Source organism: Mirounga angustirostris, unplaced genomic scaffold, assembly GCF_029215605.1.
Source record: "Mirounga angustirostris isolate CCGP_5_RB_7025 unplaced genomic scaffold, mMirAng1.0.hap1 SCAF_2, whole genome shotgun sequence".
Lineage (NCBI taxonomy): Eukaryota > Metazoa > Chordata > Mammalia > Carnivora > Phocidae > Mirounga > Mirounga angustirostris.
In genome coordinates, this window is record NW_026991710.1 from 86,447,422 (window position 1) to 86,471,297 (window position 23,876).

The 23,876-nt window shown below is 42.8% G+C and overlaps 2 protein-coding genes across 5 annotated transcripts in view; one reads left to right on the forward strand and one right to left on the reverse strand.

The window, feature by feature from the left end:
* ARHGEF38 (Rho guanine nucleotide exchange factor 38) overlaps positions 1–23,876 on the forward strand; it is a 135,070-nt gene that overhangs the window by 74,613 nt on the left and 36,581 nt on the right. The window contains exons 6-7 of the mRNA XM_045881752.2: positions 13,888–14,035; positions 21,518–21,535. Of these exons, the coding sequence (XP_045737708.2) occupies positions 13,888–14,035; positions 21,518–21,535 (166 nt within the window). The remainder of the gene's footprint in view (positions 1–13,887; positions 14,036–21,517; positions 21,536–23,876) is intronic.
* Positions 21,392–23,876, reverse strand: part of INTS12 (integrator complex subunit 12) — a 78,504-nt gene continuing 76,019 nt past the window's right edge. For 2 of the 4 annotated variants that reach the window (XM_064584925.1, XM_064584924.1), the window contains exon 12: positions 21,393–23,041. The gene's annotated coding sequence lies outside the window, so the exon portion shown is untranslated. Of the gene's footprint in view, positions 23,042–23,876 lie in introns of all 4 variants that reach the window. The other 2 variants (XM_064584926.1, XM_064584927.1) reach the window with 2 other exon arrangements.

The window sequence follows — 23,876 nt, forward strand, 5'->3', positions numbered from 1 at the left end:
TCCCAGAAGCTGGGCTCTCATCCAGGGAGCCCAACCAAACTAGGGAGCTTTCCTTGGACCTCCTGATGAAAGCTGCCAGCAAAGCTCTTTCATTTGGGGATGGCAGGTATACTCAGTTGTGAGTGTCCCTCAGAGGAGTGACAGACAGAGACTCATATTATCTCACCCAGATCTTGGATATCCTTTCTAATGAGTAGGTCATATCCACCCTTTGTCCTCAAAACCTTCACACTCTCTTCTCTGTGTTGTGAATACTCTGTCTCGACAAACAAGTTTTACTTAGAACTACAGAATTTTGGGGATATATCTTCAACCATGATTTATGCTTAAAATTTTAACCAAAATGCTGTTTTCACATCACTGTAGTTGATTTTTAAAGTTGAATGTATTACTTATTTTTTTCTTGGTAATACAAGTAACTCTGTGTCTTGGTCATCTCAGGCTGCCATAACAAATGACCATAGACTTGGTGGTTAAAACAACAGACGTTGATTTCTCACTGTTCCGGAGGCTAGGAAGTCCAGATCAAGGTGCCTGATTCCTGGTGAGAGCCCTCTTCCTGGTTTGCAAGCAGCCACCTTCCCACTGTATCCTCACATGGTGGATACAGAAAGCTCTGATGTCTCTTCCTCTTGTCACCGGGCACTAATCCCATCATGGCAGCTCCACGGTCGTGATCTAATCTAAACCCAATTATCTCCCGAAAGTCCCACCTCCAAATACCATGGGGGAGGTGGTTATTTAGGGCTTAACATAAGGATTTTAGAGGGAAATAAACATCCAGTCCATAACACTTTTCATTAGTAACAGTTTATGTAACATTTGCATAGAATTTTTGAGTTAGATTTTATGCGTAGTAAAGAGGGTCACTTGAACTGTCATGATTCCTCCAAAAATATTTTTTTATGGAAGAAGAAGAAACAGTGTGTTGATTAGAATTAAGTTCTACTGGTAGAAACAGCAAACAAAACAGAACATTACTAGCCTAAATAAGAGATGTCCATTTCTCTATTGTGTAATGGCCTAAAGGCATGTATTTTAGGTCTACATGGCAGCTCGGCTCTTCAGAGTCCTCTGGGATACAAGCCTCTTCCAGCTCACACTTAGCCTTATCTTCATAGACAAGCTAATGTCCAGCAGAACAAAGGAAAATATGGAGAAGAAGGGGTAAATGATGAGCTATCTGCCTCTTAAAGTTCCTGGATATTGTCACAGGACAACTTTCTGCAGACTTTAGTTACATGGCCACCCCTATTGCAAGGGGGGCTAGGAAATGTAGTTTTTATTTTGTTGCAGGCAAAAATGTTATTGCTTCAAGTGGAGTACCGATACTGGGGGACAATGCCCACGCTCTGCCATCCACAGACTTATTTGCCATATTTCTCACTATTTTGCCTTTGGCTTGGTTGATACCAATCCTAGTTTTCCTCCCTTTTCTCTGACTGAGCCTTCTCAAGCTCTTCTGCAGACTCTTTTTCCTCTAGGCTCCCCTCAATGTTAGTGTGCCAGCATTTGGTCCTCACGCCCCTTCTGACTCTGTAGACTTTCTTGCATGATCATATCAAAGTCATGGCTTCTGTGTCCTGAGTTTCATGTACCTACATCTCTTCTCCAGATCCTTTTTTCTTGAATCCCAGACTCACATACCCAATTCCATAAAGGACATCTCCACTTAAACATATTTTGGGTGACCCAACTTGGTACATCTAAAATTAAACTCATCGTCTTTCCACATAAACTCTCTGTTTCTTATCATCATTGTCAATCCACACGCTTACTGAAACCAGAATCCTGGGATATGCTTGGAATTCTCCCCTTCATCTCTCACATAAGTCAATGTCCATTTTCTTGCCTTTTTCTCTGTCCTCCCTGCTTTTGTTTCCAGTGGTTATAACTAACATCGATTGGGCATTTGCATGTGCCAGCTACTGATATATAACACATTTTAATTCATTTAATCTTCAAACAACCCTGCTATTATTATTGTTCCATCTTACAGATCAGGAAATTAAAGAACAGAGAAGTCAAGTAACTCTCCCAAATGTCACAGGAGTAAATGGTAAAACCAGGATTTGAAAACAGGCAGTTGATTTTAGAGCACTCTCTCTTAAGTGCTAGAATTTCCTGTGCAAGCCCTCATTATTTATTTCTTATATTACTATAGAAGTTTTTTTAATTGGATTCTCTTTTCTAGTCTCACTAACTCCTCCCTCAAACTTCACCTTTCATATGACTAATTACTAGAGTAATCTTTCTAGAATACAATCTAATCATGTTAGTCCACTGCTTAAAATCAATCATCAGTGCTTCTCTATCACCTGCAGGTTACAGTCCCAGATCCTTAGTGACATGCAAAGTCCTTCATGATTTGACTCCTGCCTACAAATACAATCTCTTCTGGAACTTTACCACAGACGTGGCACTGTCCAGCCATACTAAACCACTCCCTCAGTGTGTCTCGGTGCTTTGTGTTCAGTCATAGCTCCTATTTCAAGGGCAGACTGTTACAGAAATTGCTAACAAGTCCTCAAGAGCAGAACAGATGACCCTCTGTATTTTATACAAAGTATGGTAAAATGGAGTTTACTCTTACTGGCCTTCATAAGTTCCTTGAGGGAAGTGTTGGTTCTTTGCATCCGCAGTTCCTACCAAAGTGCTTGGTACATAATAGTCCCTCATTAAATTGTTGTGAAACAAGGATGAATTAACTGCTTCATTCCCTTTTATGCCATTTTCCTAAACAAAGTCTAGGACACGAAGATCTCTTGAATATCACTGTTTGTACCCAGGGTTCCTGGCCCTGCAGGGGAAATTCATCTTGGAATGGGGTCAGAATAATAGAGAGGCCATATCGTTTGGTATGGCATACCTTGGGGATGGACGTGAGGGTCTGGAAGTAAAGAAGAGGTGGGCCAAGAAGAGAAGCATGAATATATTTACATCAGTGAAGGGAACAATTTGCAACACCTGAGTAACCATACCAGGACATAAAACATGCTCAATATTTTGGGGAGTTGTTTGTCAAGGAGAAAACTAAGGGGGAAAAGGTGCATTTTTCCCCACTCCTCTGCACGGCGATTACTTTTGGGGTGATAAGGAAAATCTGTGTCCTAAGATGACCGACCGAGCCAGCAAGAGAGTCCCAGTCCTTTCCCTGGGGCTCTTCCGGGTTCTTTTCCCTGCTCTGCTTCCCACGCACACCAATCCGGGTTCTTCTCCCTGTCCCTCTCTGCGCACATGCCAAAAGTGCCCAGTATGCAGAAGTAGAAGTGTGTAAATTGCCCCCTTTGTTTGTGCTCGGGGTTCAGACCTTTGGAGACCACTCTCCTCTGAGCCCGCCAGCATTAAATAAACCTCCCATCCTCCAAGATCTCTGGGTGCCGCTTGGTTCTTCCATCCGGTGATCCAGTCCAGGTTCCATAACATTTGGTTCCCTGGCTGGGAAACCCAACCGCACTGGCCCATTGTTGCCACCGGTTTAGGGCAACGGTGGGGCAGTGATGGAACAAGGGATCCTAACTGAGAAGGTGCGCCCTGCCTAATTTTCAGCAGTCTCTTGCCCTGGTCACCTCGGGCCGGCCCTGCTCCACTCTTCCCACCAGACTCAAGGAGACTTGGCAGGTGAGGACCTGGTCCCAATGTCAGAGTCCGGTGAGGCCTGGGGCCCCAGGACCCAGATAGGCCCACCCCCAATGGTGTGGAAGGGGAGCCTGATCACCTCCCAGAGACCTCTTAGAGGTCTCACAGGTAGGGATTCCCAGGGAGGGAATGTAATAACGTCTGGAGTGTGAATGTGTGAGTGAACTTGCAGTCCGACCTGGCTTGCTCAAGCAGACTGATTCTGTGACTCCATGGGCGGGCACCGTTGAGGTCCCTAGAAGCCTACAGAGTCTGAGTGGGCCTGTCTGCAATTCAGTGGTGAACAGCATAGAGCCTAGGGTGGCATCAGAATAGATTCCGATTGTAAGTCACAATGCTGAGACCACTACAGTTAAGCCTCACCTAAGCTCCTTTGGGACATGGCCAGATGGGCATCTGATTGGTCTCCTAACCTCAGGAGGCACACCCCTTTATCTGTCTCTGCACCACTGCACACGGGGACATCACCATGGGGTCAGGGCAGAGTAAACCTATGGTTCTAGAGACCATGATCAAAAATTTCAAGAAGGTGTTTTCAGGAGACCATGGACTCAGGATGAACCCCAGCAAGTTGAGAACCGTGTGTGAATTGGAATGGCTCACCTTTGATGTCAGGTGGCCTTCAGAAGGGACATTGGATGTCCCAACAATTCGTCGAGTATGGCGAGTTATAACAGGAGAACCAGGACACCCTGACCAGTTATGGAAACATTGGCTCCTGGCTAGGAATTGCTCAGACCCTTCCCCCATGGGTGCGATTCGCTTGCAATAGGCAGGGACAGGTCAGGGTCTTAATCGCTTCATCCAAGTGACCTAAAGAAAATCAACAAAAGCCCCAGTCTCCACAAATCCTGGCCAGAGATCCTGAGGACAACCTGCCCCCACCGTACATACCCCCATGACCGTCTACACCTGGCCCTTCAGCTCCAGACACTCCGCCGCCATCAGTTTCACCAGCGCCCCCAGGCCCAAAGGATCCACTTTCTCCAGGACCAGCAGCCAGGTTGTGCCCCTGGCCAGGCGCAAGCACCCTTCAAATGCCAGTACAAGACACGCAGGAACCCGAGAGGCACAATGAAGATGGGACGGTCCAACCCAGCCATTCCATGATGTATTGTCAGCCCTTCTCCACCACTGACCTCCTCAACTGGAAACATAAAACCCCATCCTACTCTGAGAAACCACAGGCTATGGTAGACCTCATAGAATCCCTCTTCCAGACTCATCGGCCAACCTGGGGAGACTTCCAACAGTTTAACACCCTGTTTAACACAGAGGAAAGGAGGAGAATAATGAAAGGTGCATGGCAGTACCTGGAAGAGCATACACCAGTGGTAGTCATTGACCCTGCTGCCTGGGCTAATGTGGCTGCCCCTGAAGAGCGCCCAGCATAGGACTTCACACAGGCCCACATCCGCCAGTACCAGGAGACCCTCCTCCAGGGAATCCGGGCAGGAGCTAAGAAACCCATGAGCATGACTAAGGTATCCTCGGTTGTCACTCAACAACCCTGGGGACTACTACAAAAGACTCTGTGAAGCCTACAGGATATACACTCCATTTGACCCCAAGACACAGGAAAGCCAACAGATGGTAAACACCTCCTTTGAGGCTCAGGCTGCCCCAGACATCAGAAAAAAACTTCAGAAATTAGAGCGTTTTGCCGGGATGAACATCAACCAACTAATAGAGATTGCCAATAAGGTCTACATGAACAGGGAGGTCGCAGCCGAACGGGAAGCTGACAAAAAGATGAAAAAGAAAGTCAGCCTCCTTGCTGCCGCCCTGAAAGAAAAGGACAACACAAAGGCAGGGAGATTCTGACCACTGAAAGGGGGGAGACCCAGCACTCCCTTGGCAAGGGATCAATGTGCCTACTGTAAGGAGAAAGGGCATTGGAAAAATGAATGTCCCAACCGGGGAAAGGCTCAGAAGCCCAGCTGCTACAAGGAAGAACCCCAAGAGGAGGACCTCATAGGCCTTGCAGGAATGGACTCAGACTGAGGGGAACCAGGCTCTTTTCTCCTTGGCCCCAATGAGCCTAAGGTCAGAATGAAGGTGGAGGGCCAACCAGTGACTTTCATGGTTGATATTGGGGCCGAGCTCTCTGTTGTCACCTCCCCAGTGGCCCTTTTCAGCAAAAGGACTATGACCATCCTTGGGGCCATGGGGACACGGGTGATACAACAGCCCTTTTGCCAGACTCGCCAGTGCAAACTCAGGGGCCACAAGGTCCAACATGAATTCCTTTATCTGCGTGATTGCCCCATCCCTCTCCTGGGCCAAGACATACTCTCCAAGCTTAGGGCTCAGATAATCTTTGAGCCCACCAGACACACTAGCCTCCAATTGGACCCAAGGCAAGAAGAGACAGGGTCTCTAATACTAGCAATTACCATGCCAAGGGAAGAAGAATGGAGGCTATACTGTGCCCAGGCCCAACCGAGCAGCCCGCCAGAGTTCAGACTCACCTTCCCTTCAATATGGGCTGAAAACAACCCACGTGGACTAGCCTGGAAACGGGCCCCTATCATTGTTGAAATGATCCCAGGAGCCCAACCTCAGAGGCAAAGGCAATACCCCCTTCCACAAGAAGCTAAGATTGGCATCCAAGAACATCTGACCAAACTCAAAGAAGCAGGTATTCTAGTTGAGGGCCAGTCGGCCTGGAATACCCCACTCCTGCCAGTCAAGAAGCCAGGAGGGGGATACCAACCAGTTCAAGACCTGCAGGCCATCAACAAGGTGACCATCTCTCTTTGCCCAATGGTCCCGAATCCATACACCCTCCTCGGACAAATCCCAGGGTCGGCCAGATGGTTCACTTGCCTAGATTTGAAGGATGCCTTCTTCTGTCTCCGTTTAGCTCCCCAGAGCCAGCCACTATTTGCCTTTGAATAGTCTGAGCCTGATACAGGGCACCAGATGCAACTGACTTGGACGTGCCTCCCACAGGGGTTTAAAAACTCACCAACCCTCTTTGGGGAAACACTGGCTGCAGACCTCACCAGCTTTGCAAGAGAGGCCACACGATGCACCCTCCTCCAGTATATGGATGACCTCCTCCTCACCAATGACACACAAGAAGACTGCACAAAAGGCACAAAGGCCCTCCTACTGCTCCTGTCACTCAGGATACCGAGCCTCATGGAAGAAGGCACAAATCTGCCAACAACTGGTCCAATACCTTGGTTTCCTCCTCACCCAGGGGAAAAGAGAACTAGGGCTGGAGAGGAAAAGGGTCATCATCTCCCTGCCACAGCCCCAAACAATAAGGGGTCTACAAGAATTCCTGGGGGCTGCAGGATTCTGCTGCAACTGGATCCCTGGGTTCTTGGCAATAGCAAGACCCCTTTATGATCTCTTAGGGGGACCAGATCGAGAACCCCTGGCCTGGACTGAGGGAGCAGAAGCCGCTTTCACAGAGATAAAGACCACCCTGGGGTAGGCTCCAGCCCTGGGCCTACCAGATGTAGAAAACCTTTCAATCTCTTTGTGCATGAAAAGGAAAAAATAGTGCTCGGGGTACTCACCCAGACTGTTGGACCCTGGCAATGGCCAGTTGCTTACCTGTCAAAGAAGCTGGACCCCATGGCATTGGGATAGCCACCATGTCTCAGGGCACTGGCAGCCACAGTCCTACTCATCAAGGAGGAGGACAAACTTACCCTGGGGCAAGAACTTAATGTTAAGTTTCCTCATGCAATTGTGTCTCTCATGAACGCACAGGGACACCGCTTCCTTTCCAACTCTTGGCTAGCACAATACCAAGGGCTCCTCTGCAAAAACCCATGGGTCACCCTCGAAACAGTAAGGACATTAAATCCAGCAAACTTTCTCCCTTCGGAGGAGGGGGAACCAGATCATGACTGCTCTGAGGTGACTGATGAAGTCTCCGCAAGCCATCCAGATCTGCAGGATCAAGCCATAAAGAATCCAGAGCTCACGCTGTTCAGCGAAGGCAGCAGTTACCTACAGGAGGGTGTCTAGAAAGTGGGTTATGCAGTAACCACAACCACTGAAGTCTTAGAAGCTAAGGCATTACCAGCTGGATGGTCAGCTCAATGGGCTGAATTATATGCCTTAGTCCGAGCCCTCACCCTTGGTGAAGGCAAGCGAGTCAACATCTATCCTGACTCTCGGTACGCCTTTGCTACTGTACACATACATGGAGCCATCTACAAGGAAAGGGGCCTCCTAACTGCAGCAGGAAAAGCTATCAAGAACAAGGAGGAGATACTGAGACTCCTCGAAGCCGTCTGGCTTCCAAAGGAAGTAGCAATCCTGCACTGTAAGGGACACCAGAAAGGAGATGACCCCATAGCGTGGGGAAATCGTCTGGCAGATGAGGCAGCCAAGACCGCAGCCACTGAGGATGTGGACAGAGCTCCTTCCCTCACCATGGCCCTCATACCCCCAGAAGAAGTCCCTCTGCCCAGTTACACTAAAAAGGAAAAAGAATGGGCCATGGCTGAGGGGGTCACCCTGACTGAAAAGGGATGATGGATGATGCCAGACGGGCACCTCTTTGTTCCAAGAGCAACTGGAGGGCATCTAGTCAAAGAATACCACCAACTCACTCATCTGGGAAAACTGCATTAGAGGCCCTTCTCAAGAAGCACTACTACATCAGTCAGCTGCCTGCACTCTGCTGAGCAACTAGTGAATGGTGCATAACATGTGCTAAAGATAATGCTCGGTCTGCACCATGACCCCTGCCAGGTGTCCAAAGGATGGGAGCAACCCCCTTCAAGGATCTAGAGGTCTCAGGTGTCACCCCATGGGTCCATCACTCCAGAGTGAAGAAAGCTCATCATTCTGACGAGGAGCCGCGCCAGTGGAGAGTCCAGCCAGACTTCACGAACCCACTCCAGCTTCACCTTCGACGAGACCCCACAGACTGATGGACACCTGCTCACCATGGTCCCCGGCTCTCATCGGCATGATTTCTCTCATCTTGGGAGTCAGACTCTACACTGTTGCCCCTCCTGACTGGACTTTCCCCCAGAGGCTTGCTATTGTCATTGCTTACTGGGTGTCCCTAGGGTATATTACTGCACTTACTGTCCACAAGTTTCATCTGCTGATGGGTTAGCCATGATGGCTCCCTCTACCTAAGGTCATAGATCCCACTTTTACTGGCCCTCTGCTTCTACTCCTGAGTGCATTTCACCATGGTTTTCCTAGCCCTAGTCAGTCCTAGTCTTCTGCTACCTGGTGTGCTGTTCCTCCGCCCTGCCTCTAGCTTGCCCGGCCAGGCAAGGGGTGCAAACTCTCATTATCACCATTATTGGCAAATGGACTTTCCAGCTTATCCCCCTCAATCCTGCACCAATGCCCCCACTGACTTCTTCCATCTGGGAGGGACACACACCGAAGGTTAACATCCATTTTGATGGATGCCAGCTTCTTGATACCTCCTGGGAACCTCATAGATGGTGTTCCTACCATGGCCCTCACTCTGGTTACCCGCTGGTAGATATCTACATCTGTGGGGGCCCTACGCCTCAACAGCCAAACACCTGCCCTCAGTTCTGCTCGCAAGCCTGGGGATGAGTCATGGGTGGCAACTTGGCCAGGAATGGAACAATGGTCCACCAGCTGGTGCCTCAAACAGCGCAGTGACATCAGGATTTCCTTGTCATGGAAGGCCACCCCACCCTCTTGCCCTAACAATCACTGTATAGTTGTGTACATCTGCATCACCCCGCAGGATCAATCATGCACTCTTGTTAGTCTCTTACCTGATCTTTCAGTCCTCCCCGGGAGCGATGCCCCACTCATATGGAAACCTCCTAGCCGCCCTAGACGCTCCCCCGCAGCCATCCCTCTTGTCGTGAGCCTGCTGGCCCCATTAGGTGTTGCCCTCGGCACCACTGGCGTTGGGAGGTCTCAGGTTCAGTACCACGGGTTAATTCAACAACTCATGGCGGATTTTTCTGCCCTCACTCAGCCGGCCCTGGCCCTGCAGCGCCAACTCGATTCACTGGCCTCAGTGGTCCTCCAAAACAGGTGCGGGCTCTACTTTCTCACGGCCACGCAAGGGGGGCTCTGCCTCTTCCTACAGGAGGAATGTTGTTTCTATGCTAATGAGTCGGGGGGGTCCAAGAAACTCTGACCCAATTACAGGAAGAAATATATCACCGGGTGGGAAATACTCCAGCAGACAACTTGGTGGAATACCCTCTCACAGTGGTTCCCTTGGTTCGCCCCCTCGTCGGCCACCTCCTATTGCTTCTCCTCATAGTGGCATTTGGTTCTTGTATTCTTAATGCCCTTACTAGGTTTATTACTACTCAAATTGCTAAAATTAGGCTCCAGTTACTCCTTACTCACTATCGCCCCTTAGAAGATGGAGATGTTAAACACCTAAACTAGGTGTTTAAAGGGGCATCAAAGGGGGAGAATGATAAGGAAAATCTGTGTCCTAAGATGGCCGACCGAGCCAGCGAGAGAGTCCCAGTCCTTGCCCTGGGGCTCTTCCGGGTTCTCCTCCCTGCCCAGCTTCTCGCACGCACCAGAAGTGCCCAGTATGCGGAAGTAGAAGTGTATAAATTGCCCCCTTTGTTTGTGCTCGGGGTTCAGACCTTTGGAGACCACTCTCCTCTGAGCCCGCCGGCGTTAAATAAACCTCCTATCCAAGATCTCTGGGTGCCACTTGGTTCTTCCATCAGGTGATCCAGTCCAGGTTCCTTAACAGGGGAAAGCCAGTATGGAAATTCTTGGGTTGCGGAATTTTTTTAAAAAGCACACGGTAGTTATATTTATTTTATACTGTTCTGGCGCTTTTGTGACAGGCAGCCAGAAGTGAAATTACCTTCACCGGTCTTGGCTCAGCCCTTCCTCCACTCCTAATCATCTGTTCAAACCCACATCCATTAGACCAAGCAGTTGTCCTTCACCACTAAGGAAACGCAGCCCAGAGTCATGTTACCGTGGAAACAGAAGCACCGTTTTGCTGCAAGACACATGGCTTTATCTGCATTATTATGAAGCAGAAGACATTGGTAGGGCTGGGAGGGGAATCAAATATTCTGCCTACCAGTGTTGTACTTGGCCTTTGGGTGAATAAATGACTTTCAATTAGAGTGCTTAAGTATCTTTTAACTTCAATAATTGTTATTAGAGCCCCAACAGAATTTTACTTGGAAAAGAGTAAAAAAAATTGACTCTGCAGTTAAGGAGAGAGCTATAAATTCTTTCAAACGACACCATTTCTGTTAAAATATATATGTGTATGTATGAATTTACAATTAATGGTTTCATTGTGTGCAAAATAAATGTCTTTGTCCCTTGTTTTTTGACTTTCTGACTTGATCCTATTGCAGATTTATGAGGTCGTCCTTACCTCTTCCTTTCTTTGTCTCTACTCTAAACTGCTTTGTAGTGAACACATATATTTACAATCCCATCTTGTGGTGGGCTATGTGTATCCAGATCCTCTCTTCTTGACTTGCTGCTGATCTTCCTCTGGGCCTGCCACTCACTCGCTCCCACTTCTGGGTGGTAATACCCTCCCCCAGCCAAAGCCCTCGCTCTCATTTGCCATCTGGCTCTATTACTGGGAGGCTCTCCTCATCTCCTGCCCAACCCTAAATTTAGGTTACTATCCTATTTTATTTTCTCTTCTTGTAACTACTTCGTTCCTTATTGTGTGTGTTGCTAACTGTCTTGAAGACCAGATCTGCAAGAATTACACTGGTAGAAGGATCAATTCTTCAATTTAATCCCAGGAACAAAACAAAAATCCCTCATCCCTTCATTCCAGGATGCTCATAGACAGTGTTTCCTTACAAGTCCAAAGAAAAGCCCTGTTTAAAAAAAAAAAAATAAGACACATACACACATGCACACACACATGTAGTCTAAGAAAAGTCTCTCACTAGCTGGATATAAATTAGAACAGAATGTGATTTTAGAAGTACTAGTGTTTTAATTCTAGAGAGAGTAAGGTAGCATTAAGAGATGAGTGATGTTTATTAAGCAGCTAGTTCATTCCAGGTGTTTTTTATGTCTACATTCCATTTAACTCTCAAATTCATCCTCAGGAGTGATGAGAATCAACTCAGTTGCTCCCCAAACCCTACTCAACAGTGATTTCTGATTCTGAGTTCAGTGTTCTTTCCAACTGCATCACTTTGTACGTGTCCGTCCAGCAAAGTTCTGACGTGTGGAGAGCTAATAACACCTAAGTAAAACTGAGGAGAATACAGCCTCTAATCCCGGCTTAGTCTCTACTGGACAGGACTGTGGGAAAGTCATTTATTTGTTTCAAACTCAGATTTGTCCATCCTTATTTAATAGGGATAAATAACCACTTATCTCCCCATACATATAGGGAATTAAGTGGTTAATGTGGGCAAAGTATGTTGAAAATACAAAGGGCATTCTATTTCTGTAGGAAGAATGACAGACTCTTGTTACTATAATAGGTCCAGATTGGTAGGTCCATGTAACTCCCAATCAGTTCAGTCCGAAATCGTTGTCAATCCCAAATTTGCAGTGTCTTTGAGAGCAGACCCCATCACATATTTTTTCTGTGTCTCCCAAATCATCTTAACATAGTGCTGGGGTGTATAGTGGATGCTTAATATACATTTTCAAGTGATGGAGTGGGTGATTAAATCCAACTATTGTTCAATATCTGCTTGAGTCATCAGTTACAGATGCAATTTTATTATAATATCCAAAAGGATTCCTTAAATGCCTGGATACAATTAATACAAGTTGCTTTAAGAAGATATAGTCATACTATTGAATCCCAGATCTGTACCTCTGAAACAAATAATGCAATATATGTTAAGAAAAAAAAAAGAAGAAGATAGCAGGAGGGGAAGAATGAAGCGGGGGAAATCGGAGGGGGAGACGAACCATGAGAGACGATGGACTCTGAAAAACAAACTGAGGGTTCTAGAGGGGAGGGAGGTGGGAGGATGGGTTAGCCTGGTGATGGGTATTGAGGAGGGCACATTCTGCATGGAGCACTGGGTGTTATGCACAAACAATGAATCATGGAACACGACATCTAAAACTAATGATGTAATGTATGGTGATTAACATAACAATAAAAAAATTAAAAGGAAAAAAAAGAAGATATAGTCATAATTTATAGTATTATCCAATTGAGTTTTTTTTAAAGATTTATTTATTTATTTATTTTAGAGAGAGAGAGAGATAGTGAGAGAGAGTGGGGGAAGAGGAGCAGAGAGAGGGGGAGAGAGAATCTCAAGCACCGAGCACAGAGTCCCACACAGGGCTCAATCCCACGACCCTGAGATCACGACCTGCACTGAAACCAAGAGTTGGATGCCTAACCCCATGCGCCATCCAGGCGCCCCTATCCAATTGAGTTTTTAACAGGAATAATGGCCAATTCTTTCTATTATGACATATAAGGAAATATTTTATTTCCCTAAACTCCATTGCTTGCCTTTCAGAGAATCTCGGGAAACATTAGTGGAATAAATAGCAAAATTAATTTACCTAGAACCTGAAATTTCACTTTCCATTCCTCTAACAAGTTCACAATAACTGCTCTATTTTGAGCATTTACTGTATATGTACTACACACACACACTACCCCTTTAATTTTTATAATGACCCTCTGAAATTGAATCTATTATCGTCCCCATTCTATAGGCGAGGAAAGAGATTCAGAAAGTAAACATAACTTGTCCAAGTCATAACCTGTCCAAGTCTGTAGCACAGCCTGATCCAAACCCATACAGGCTGATTCTAAGGTGTTGCTCTTAAACAGGGTCCTGCACACCAGCCAAGTGCATAAATCACCTCTGAGAAAACCAGCTTTCTTTTGCTGCCTGTCTCCATTAAGCTCTTTATCCTTCCTTTTATAAAATAAAGGAAGGAAGGGAAGAAAAAAGGAGAAAGGAAAGAAAGAAAGAAAGAAAGAAAGAAAGAAAGAAAGAAAGAAAGAAAGAAAGAAAGAAAGAAAGAAAGGAAAAGAAAAGAAAAGAAAAGAAAAGAAAAGAAAAGAAAAGAAAAGAAAAGAAAGAGAGAAGAGGAGGGGAGTGGAGGGGAGTGGAGGGGAGTGGAGGGGAGGGAAGGGGAGGGAAGGGGAGGGAAGGGAAGAGAAGGGAAGGGATGTCATCCACCCCTCCTGAGTAACCTGGGGATAAAATGGGACCTCTTCAACATGTTAACATTGGTCAACATTGTCAAAGAATAAATATGTAGAGTGTCCATTTGGTCTGACTTGATGTCATTTTGCCTTTGTTTTGCATTTATCAGGAGAAGTGTTCTTGCAGATTAAAGGACCACTGGAAGATATTTATAAAGTCTACTGCTACCACCATGATGAGGCTCACAGCGTACTGGAATCCTATGAAAAGGAAGAAGAGCTGAAGCAACATTTGAGCCACTGTATCCAGTCCTTAAAGTAAGGCCTTTTCAAATGATGATTTCCATGCCTAGCAGGGAACATTTTAACTGGATGTGGATGAAAGTTCCCACATAAATCCTACATTTGATGAGGCTTGCTGGGAGCTCTACTTTGTGTTCCTTTTATGAAAAGCTGACATGCCAGAAACCCTGATTGACTTTTTCCTCCCCCCTGGGAGCATGACTAAAAATAACATCGGGGATGATTTGGGGCTCTGTAGAGAGAGAAAAATGCAATATCAAAAAATGAAACGTGGAAGAAAAGGCTCTTCTTAAAGCTGTTGTTACCTGCCTGCCCCCACATGAGACAGCCCTGGGGCATGAGGAATAATAAAGTTAGGGGAAGGTCCCATGACTCTCTGTATGGCTCTCCCCTTCCCCCAGATTCACTGTGGGGAAAGAGGGGAGACTGATGAGGACTGGTCAGATCCTGTTAGTTTCAGGAGAATTAGTCATGCCTTCTTTCCTCATCCCTTAAGTCTTGGTGCTACAGAAGACATACTTTTTTAATCTGGAAGAAATGATTCACTATAAATATCTAAAAAATATAAGGAAACACAAATAAGATAAAAACCCTTGCTACTCCATGTATTAATTCCTGGCTAGACCATGTATTAATAACCACAGCTGACATTTTTTTCTGATTTTATTTATAGGCATAAATATGGACATGGGTTTGGGTTTATTCTTTTAAATGAAATTGGCATCTTCCTGTGTATATTGTGTTCTACCACATGAAGCTTAAAGCCGAAATTTCTGCCCTACTCCACTTCTTACCTAGTGGTTCCACTATGGTCTTTCATTTCTAAGGATTATCCATTGTCAAAGATTTAACCAGAGAGAGCTGTGATATCTGAATCAAAGCATACCAACCAGTCTGCGCATCTAGCACACTCCCCCTCTATTGTAGGGGGACAAAAATTGGGGTCCTAATGTGGTACAAGAGATTGGTAGCTGAATTAAAGTGAAATCAGGAGACAAAATGAGACTACAGTGGGCCCCCCCCCACCTTAACCACATGGGCTACGTTCCAAGACCCGCCGTGGATGTCTGAAACTTGGATAGTACCAAACCCTATATATACTGTGTTTTTTCCTATATGTGCTGACAGTTCAGAAGGAGGAGCATATACTTCTGGATCACAGCTGACTGTGGTAACTAAAACCCCCACAGATAGGGGCACTTCTGGACTCTGGAAAATGTCTTTCCAGGCTAGAACGGGGACTGAAACTGGTTTTAAGCAGGATCCAAAAAATTTTTAAAAATTAACTTTATTGCCTTCTATTGGTCATTAAGTTGTTGCAGTTCTTTACCCATTTTTCATATCATGGAAAAGATATTCAAGTCATGAAATCACAAGCATTTATTTAGTGCTTATGTTATACGAAGCATAGTTCCGGGTGCTGCAAATACAAAAATAAATTAAGAATTAGACACTGCCCACAAGGAACTTAACGTGACCAGGTAACTCTTAAAGATGGTATGTGACGAGTAGCTCCAGTTCATTATTTTTCCACTATTAGCAGTTTAGTTCAGTGTTAGAAATCAATCCAGAGGAACTTTAAAGTTTGAAGTTGTATCCACCTTAATAAATTCCTATATTAGGAGCAACATCTTCTAAATATACAGATACTTGTTTTCCTATAGAGGAAGAACGATGTTATCCTGGGTGTGAATGAATACATTTCCTACCTTAATCTAGTGGCAAGATCTGATCCAAGAAATGTCTATCTTGAGTCATTCTCCTTCTTCAATTTCTAGAACCAAAAGAGAGAAACCTCACAGCAAGTGCACAACTAGCACCTTTGACCATCACTCCAAATACAACCCCAGGAATGGAGGTCCCTACCGGGAACAGATGTAGTTAATTTACCTTGGCATGTGCTCCTACCGGTTGACTAAAAATGGAGCTGTCTGTTCAGGGGGGTGAACACTGGTTTATTGTTCATTAAGGATTTTGATTCCTAAGAGAAAGAAATGGACCCTGCCAGAGTGTTCCACTTGGCAGTGTAGCCCAGTACCAAACCCCCTAAAAGCAGCTAAAGGCAGAGGTAATTTTGAAATATCATGAAGTCTCAATTATTGAAAATGACTTTTAGACCCAATGACTTATTTGATCTTTTTCTGAAAGCCCTGAGTTATTGCCTTGGTGGATGTCCCAAACCTTGTGTATTCAGCACTATTCTGATTTTAGGGAATGATTTCAGGCACTGGAAGGTGCTAAGGTTTAGAAAGCACAAAATCCAAATGAAGTAATATTGGCACAACTATTTCTTAAGGGAAAGAAAAATCAAAATAAAATAGCTTAAGTTAGAGCTATTTTCCCAAAAGTTGCCTTTCCATGAAAATAAAGTCGATGATGAATTGTACTGGTCTGCCTGAAAACTGAGAGCAGAATTATTGACATTACTATAATACTGACCCCAATTGAGCTAAGCTTTAAATTCTGAGAAACAGGTTTTTAAACAGGTTTATAGGCCAAAGAGAGTCTGGAACACCCCAAGGGGCTTGGCTTCCCTTGCCAAGTCATCAGTCAAAGCTATTACCGTGGCTCTGCCTTTTCCTTGTGGCTACATAACGGAGCCCAAGTGCACAGTTGCCAATTTCTAACGAATACTGGGTGTGGCCTCCATTTTCTACCGTGCAAGGGGCTATTGGAACAACAGGGTTTGAAGGAATATCCACGAGAGAGGTGGCTTCAGGTCTCAGAAGTTAAAGCAGATTTTTACAGCAACTTAGGTTGCATTTGAACTAAAATTAAAATATGCTTATTGAGGGCCTAATAAATATTTATTAAGAGTGCTAGATAATGTTAAAAATATATATTTATATATGTATGCATAGTTCTTGCCTCCTAGGAACACACCTTCTACCTGGGGAGATATACAAAACCATCTGGAAAGTTTAATAACAATACCAGAGTTAATTTAAATAACACACCAGAAGCTGTCACGGTGAAGTTCAAGACTAATTTCCAAAAGGATGGTAGAGAGATTTCCTGGTTCTGTAGCAGACTTGAGCTCATAACCTTTGGCTATTCTTTGAAGCCCATTATCTTTCAAAAGAGAAAATAATATTTGTATCTAGAAAATAACTTTGAATCCCTTTGAAACGTTAGGACAGCATTTCTTGGTGTATGATTTCCCCCGTGTCAGATCCATAGGGATGTGTATTAAAAGTGCAGATTCCTATGCTCTGCTCCAGACCAAAAAAAAAAAAGAAAGAAAGAAGAAGAAAGAAAGAAAGAAAGAAAGAAAGAAAGAAAGAAAGAAAGAAAGAAAGAAAGAAAGAAAGAAAGAAAGAAAAAGGAAAGAAAGAAAAGAGAAAAGGACCCCTAGGATCCAGTCCAAGCTATATATTAGCAACATATTAACAAGCACCCTCAGGTAATTGTGGATACAACTCAGGTTAAGAAAAAGAAATCAGTACTTAACTAGCTGCTTTCGCTGAAGCAGATAGACCTTCTTCATGACTACAGAGACAATCTAAGCAGTGATTTCAGGGTTTGGAGACCTTAAGAAAGAACAGACTAAAACTCTCTGGAAGCACAATATCACATCTGCATCTGTAGCCTGCAAACTGGAAATCTGCAAGTTTTTATTTATTCAACAAGGAGTATTTACAGATTCCCATTAGTGACCCCTAAGATTGCATGAAAATGCTATTAATACAGTCTCTAAATTTATGGAAGTCATTTTCTAAAGCTCTAGTTACTTAGCCTCTTTGGGATTATTTAAGGCTTCTGATCTGTATGAGGAAAATGAAAAATAGAATAGCCATAAATGCAAGTGTAACTATAATTAGAATAGCTTGTCTGCTACCTCCTTTTTCTGTTTTTCTAGCTATAAATACCACCAAATCCCCGCTGTCTTTCAGAGTCCCTAGAGATCTGCTTATTTTGTAATAGATAAAGAACAAAGGGGCTTTTCCAAGTTTTTTGGTAGCTGGAAGACATGTTTCTAGCTTTATGTCTCGTGGTTATAAATTTATATACATTTTTCTTCTTCCTAACCGAAGCCACCATCCTCAGGAGGAAAACTAACTTCGTCACCTGGGTGCTTTGGCTGTTTCTTTGACTACGACAGCTTCTCCATTCAGAAGGAAGCTGAAAGCTCATTCAACATAGAACCTAAAGGAATAGAGTTCAATTTGTTCACCACATTTTATATTTCTTAACGTTATTCTAATGGAATGTTCCAAATAAAAATTAAAATCATTTCTGGAAATTTTTTTCAGTTCCTTGTTATGGGGCACCATATAGTTTGAACAAAACTATAATCATTAAATTTCTTAATGATTAGCCACATAAAAAATGTGTTAATTGTAGGTCAAATTATAATGAGCCAAGGAGGGTAGGAGGTGTGGTTGTGGTTATATTGTTACTTTCCCCAGAGAAGGGTAAATGGACACAATTTAACTTCCTCCTCCCTGTATTGTCCTTGACTGGGGCTAACTTCTGGAAGTTTTTAGCCTAAAAGGGACACTTTTAAAAAATGATGAGCAAATAAGGAGTTGTTATAATGTAATAGTACTATGCTATTACTCCAACAGGTTTTCCCTGTTGGAAAACCTCTGAGGTTCCTTTTTGTAAAATCTATACTTACGTTAAACACCATGCTAATTTATGTCATAGTACTTGTTTTATTTGGTTAAAATAAATGAAATAGAGAAAAAAAAGTCTATGTCTTCTTTAGGAGTTAAAAGAACAATCTTTTCTTTCAACTTCAAATTTTGTGTTTGGGCTCCAAAATGATCACGTTGTTCACTTGTTTGCTTCCATAGAAAAATGCATTTATATTTTTATTCAACTTCACCCCCAATTTTCTGGTCTATGATCTACAGAGCATACTGGGAAAATGAAATTCCTCATTAGAAGGAGACAGAAACTGAGACAAAAATATGAGCTTAAGGGAAATAAGTGGAAGGAAATATTGGGTCAGGGGTAGTGGTGGCGCAATCCCTTTCATAGAAGGTTCTTCCAACAGCAGTGAATAATTGTCTGAAATGATAGTGGTTGCTGATTTTTAAAAAATTAGAATTCTCTGCTTGATTCCAATAAGGAGGTCTTAGAGTCAGCAGAACCTAGTTATTTCGAGATCTCTAGGAATCCATTCATATAAGATGTCTGAAGAGTGAAGGAGTACTTGTTTTGCATATATGTATACCATTGTTTTCCACATATATAGAGCACTGGGATTAATTTTTTCAAACTTTTAAAGTCCATTAAAATTTATGAAATTCAACATAGGTATTTATCATGGATTTACTTCTCAATCATTGAAAATGAAAAGACCATCTACTATTATGAGATGGGGTCACAATATTTTATTTTTATATTGAAAATATTCATTGTATTCTAAATTTTTTTTATTCTTATGTTAATCCCCATACATTACATCATTAGTTTTAGATGTAGTGTTCCATGATTCATTGTTTGTGCATAATACCCAGTGCTCCATGCAGAATGTGCCCTCCTCAATACCCATCACCAGGCTAACCCATCCTCCCACCCCCCTCCCCTCTAGAACCCTCAGTTTGTTTTTCAGAGTCTATCGTCTCTCATGGTTCGTCTACCCCTCCGATTTCCCCCGCTTCATTCTTCCCCTCCTGCTACCTTCTTCTTCTTCTTCTTTTTTTTTTTTTCTTAACATATATTGCATTATTTGTTTCAGAGGTACAGATCTGAGATTCAACAGTCTTGCACAATTCACAGCGCTTACCAGAGCACATACCCTCCCCAGTGTCTATCACCCAGTCACCCCATCCCTCCCACCCCACCCCCTACTCCAGCAACCCTGTTTGTTTCCTGCGATTAAGAATTCCTCAATATTCATTGTATTCTAAAAGATTGGAAATCAGAAGTCAAGGTAATCAGACTATTAACACAGATTACAACTTTATCTCTTTATAGCTGTATGAAGCTTTTATTTTATTTATTTATTTATTTATTTATTTATTTATTTATTTATTTATTTATTTATTTATTTATTTTGAGAGAGAGAGACTGAGGATGGGGAGGGGCAGAGGGAGAAGCAGACTCCCAGCTGAGCAGGGAGCCCAATGCAGGGCTCCATCCCAGGACCCTGAGATCATGACCTGAGCCAAAGGCAGACACTCAAACTAGCCACCCAGGCACCCCCATATGAAGCTTTTAGGCAAAAACTTCTATCTCCTTTATGCCTGATATTTAACTTGAATGATTGCCACTTTTTTTTTTTTTACTGTTAATTGCTTAATTTGACAAATATGTTTTGCACTCTTACCAAATGCCGGTCACTTTCCAGGTACTGGGGCTACAGCAGAGAACAGAGCAAGCATATATCCTTGCCCTCATTCAGATGGGGAGCAGAGAGATAGACAATAAATGAAATAAACATATAGTATATTAAAAAGTGACAGTGTTATGGAGAGAAATAAACAAGGGAAGGAGGATAAAGAGCAGGGTAGGCAAGGCACAATTTTTAAAAAATTGGTCCAGGACAGTTTCATTGGGAAGAAACCTTTGAGCAAAGACCTGAAGAAAGTAAGGAGTGTGCCATATTGATACCCAAGGGAAGAGCAAGCAGGCTGAGGAACAGCAAGTGCCAAGACCTGGAGGCAGGAGCCTGCATTTTTTTTTTTTTAAGCTAGTTTCTTCTTTTTTTTTTAAAGATTTTACTTATTTATTTATTAGAGAGCGAGCGAGCAACAGCACGAGAGAGGAGAGGATCAGAGGGAGAAGCAGGCTCCCCGCTGAGCCGGGAGCCCGATGTGGGACTCGATCCCAGGACTCTGGGATCATGACCTGAGCCGAAGGCAGTCGCTTAACCCACTGAGCCATCCAGGCACCCCAGGAGCCTGCATTTGGAGTTTAATAAGAGCAAGGAGGCCCGCATGGTTGCCATAGTTTGGGGGAGTTTGTGAACAATAGAAAATGAGGTAGAGAGGAAATAAAAGGAGAGGCAGATCACGTTGCCTTGGAAGGACATTCGTTGTACTTGAGCAAAACTGAAGCCACGAAAGCTAGCCATGGTTAGTGAAAGTCTTTGTGGGAATTATCTTATTGCATAGGTGAATTGTTTATAACCTACATTAACACTGTATACAGAAATATTCTGTAGTGCTTGGTGGCCGTTTCCCGCAAGTCATTTATACTTCACTCTGTAGACTTGTACTATGTTTAACAGATTCTCTTTTTTCATGATATAAACAAAAATTGATGTTTAAATCCATTTTCACATAATCAAAATCAATAGTTCTGTAATCCCAAAACAATAGTTTTTAACCCTATCTAGAGTGTGAAATAAAGTTGGTATGTACATGCTACAGATAAAATTTTAGGAATGTGATTACAAAATAATGAGACCAATTCTATAAAACATCCATGGAAAATAACATCACTTTATTTTATGTAGTAAAAATTTAAAGGCTTTATAATGTTTGCATATTACCTCAAATATGTAGATTTACATTAATTTACTTTTCTCCTCCTCTCTTACAGGAAAATATACATGCAAGAGTAAGTACTTTTGTTTTAATAATAGAAAGCAAATGTAAAGATAATGGGTGGGGGAGATGGGGTAACTGGGTGAAGGGCATTAAGGAGGGCACTTGAAGTAATGAGCACTGGTTTTATATGCAACTGATGAATCCCTGAACTCTATCTCTGAAACTAGTAATACACTATATGATAATTAAATTGAATTTAAATAAAAATTTTTTTTAAAAAGATCATGGAGGAAAAAGCTGTTGAGTATTTCTGAAAATTAGAATTTTTGGTTTTTACAATTACGTTTATTATTTTTAATACATTATTTCCAACTTTGTCTGAGGTGATCATACATATTAAATTATCTCATGTCTTTTACAAAATGTTTTAGAAGAATCCTGGGGTATAATTTATTTAAATCACAAGTTTCCTGATGCCAGGAACTCTTTAGGAACTGCTCATCACACCTTTGTTCAGCACTCTTAATGTTTCCAGAAACACACCTTCTTAAGAACAACATTAGACTTAAAAAAAATCTCAGATTAATACCATAATGTTTTTGAAGTTTCTGTAGACTAATGTACAAAAGAAAAGATTCTTCATGCATTATAGTAAATATTGGGTTTCTTCTAATTTAGACTCTTATATGATTTACAGAGAAAAAATCAAACATACCTATATAATATGTTAACATATATAAAATATTAAGATGAAATAACTTGTCACTAAGACAATACAGAAATTATCTTCTAAAAATAGCACACACACACTTTGGAAGATGTCCACTTTTATAGAAGGGAAGCATGTCTAGTCTAATGTTGAAAGGATGATATTGGCTTAAATACAAACTCAAATTTACCAGGACTTGAAAAAAGGCACATATTTGGTTTAGCACTGTCAGCAATAATCTAAGGGCCTGAGTTCCTAGCCTGTGTGTTTGCTTGTGTACATGTCTTTAAGTGTGTGTGTGCCTTTGTATTCTAAAATCCTGAAACTGTACATCAGGAAATAAAAACCCCACAAAAGAAAAAGTATATTAACTTAAGATGTAAATACCTGTCATTTACGTTTTGTTCCAGAGAACCATTAGGAAAGACAGAATTCCAGAAGTGAGGTTCAAGAACCAGGCATCCCTCATACAGGGGATTGAGAAGTTAGTTTCTGACATACCAAACAGGCACCCAGTTCTCTCACTTTATCAGTCTTTTCTTTCAAAACGAAAAATACATATATCGTATAGTGCAAACAGATGTGAGTCGTTTTGTTCAATGAGTTCCCAATTCTGAGACCATCGAATTTGAACACGAGCATAATGGAAGGGGGCCTTTGTCCTTTCACATGCTGGGGTCTTCCTGGCTTCTCTTCAGTGATAGCCGGTGTGGTTGGAGGGGCTGGGGAGATGGCTGTCTCACGAAAAATCTTGTGTCACTGGCATTGTACCGAGGACTGGAGATTCACATAGAAGAACCATGTGAATGACCGAAGAACTTCCTGTGCTACAAATTCTGCTCGGGTTTCTTTTCCTAAAGCTTAGGTCTTTTTAACCAAAAGACCAAAAAGAGAGAGAGAGATTCAGAGCAGAATGAGAGATTCTTTTAAAACAGTTTGCATGCACATGCTCCTACACATAGAATACTTACAACAAACAGTACATTGTATCGAAATACTTGCTTAAAAAATGGCACTAGCTTTTAGGACACTCCTGCTGGGTGGGAGTTAGCAGGCTTCGGATGCCCCCTCTAGTCTATTCTATACATCAAGAACTGGAAAAGAGGATGAACGATCACAGCGTGTGGCTGGATGCACATCAAAGCCATACTTGCTGTGCATTATTTTCCTTCCTGCTTCTCCCACTCTGGTCATGAGGCGCACATGCTGCTACATAAAAGGGTAAAAGGCAATGTCAAGTGCTTTGTAATTGTTTGGCTCCTTAGCAGCTAAGGCCAGGAATATTGCAGCCAAGAGTGCATTTAGGAAATGTGGGGTTTTAGATGCTTCGAAAAAAAATTCCTTACTTATGGAAATGGAAAATTGGGTGTGGGTTCATTTTTTTTTTTACAATCTACATTTTTAAAGATACAGAAACAGACAAAGATATTTCTAACTTCGAAAATGTTTATTTTGAATTATAAATCTTATGCAAACATCAAAGACAGTACTAAAGGGACAAGAATCATAGAATCCTGCACCAAAAAGTCCCCTGAAGAGCATTTGTTACAAGTCCCATGTTCTAAAGCAAGAAAAACACAACCATCCTAAATTTAACTCTCTCCAGAGATGCCATGTTTCACCTTTATGCTTTTACACTTTTTTTATATGTGTTCTCTGTCTTGACCAGATATTCCCATCTTTGGATTCAGGGTTTCTATTG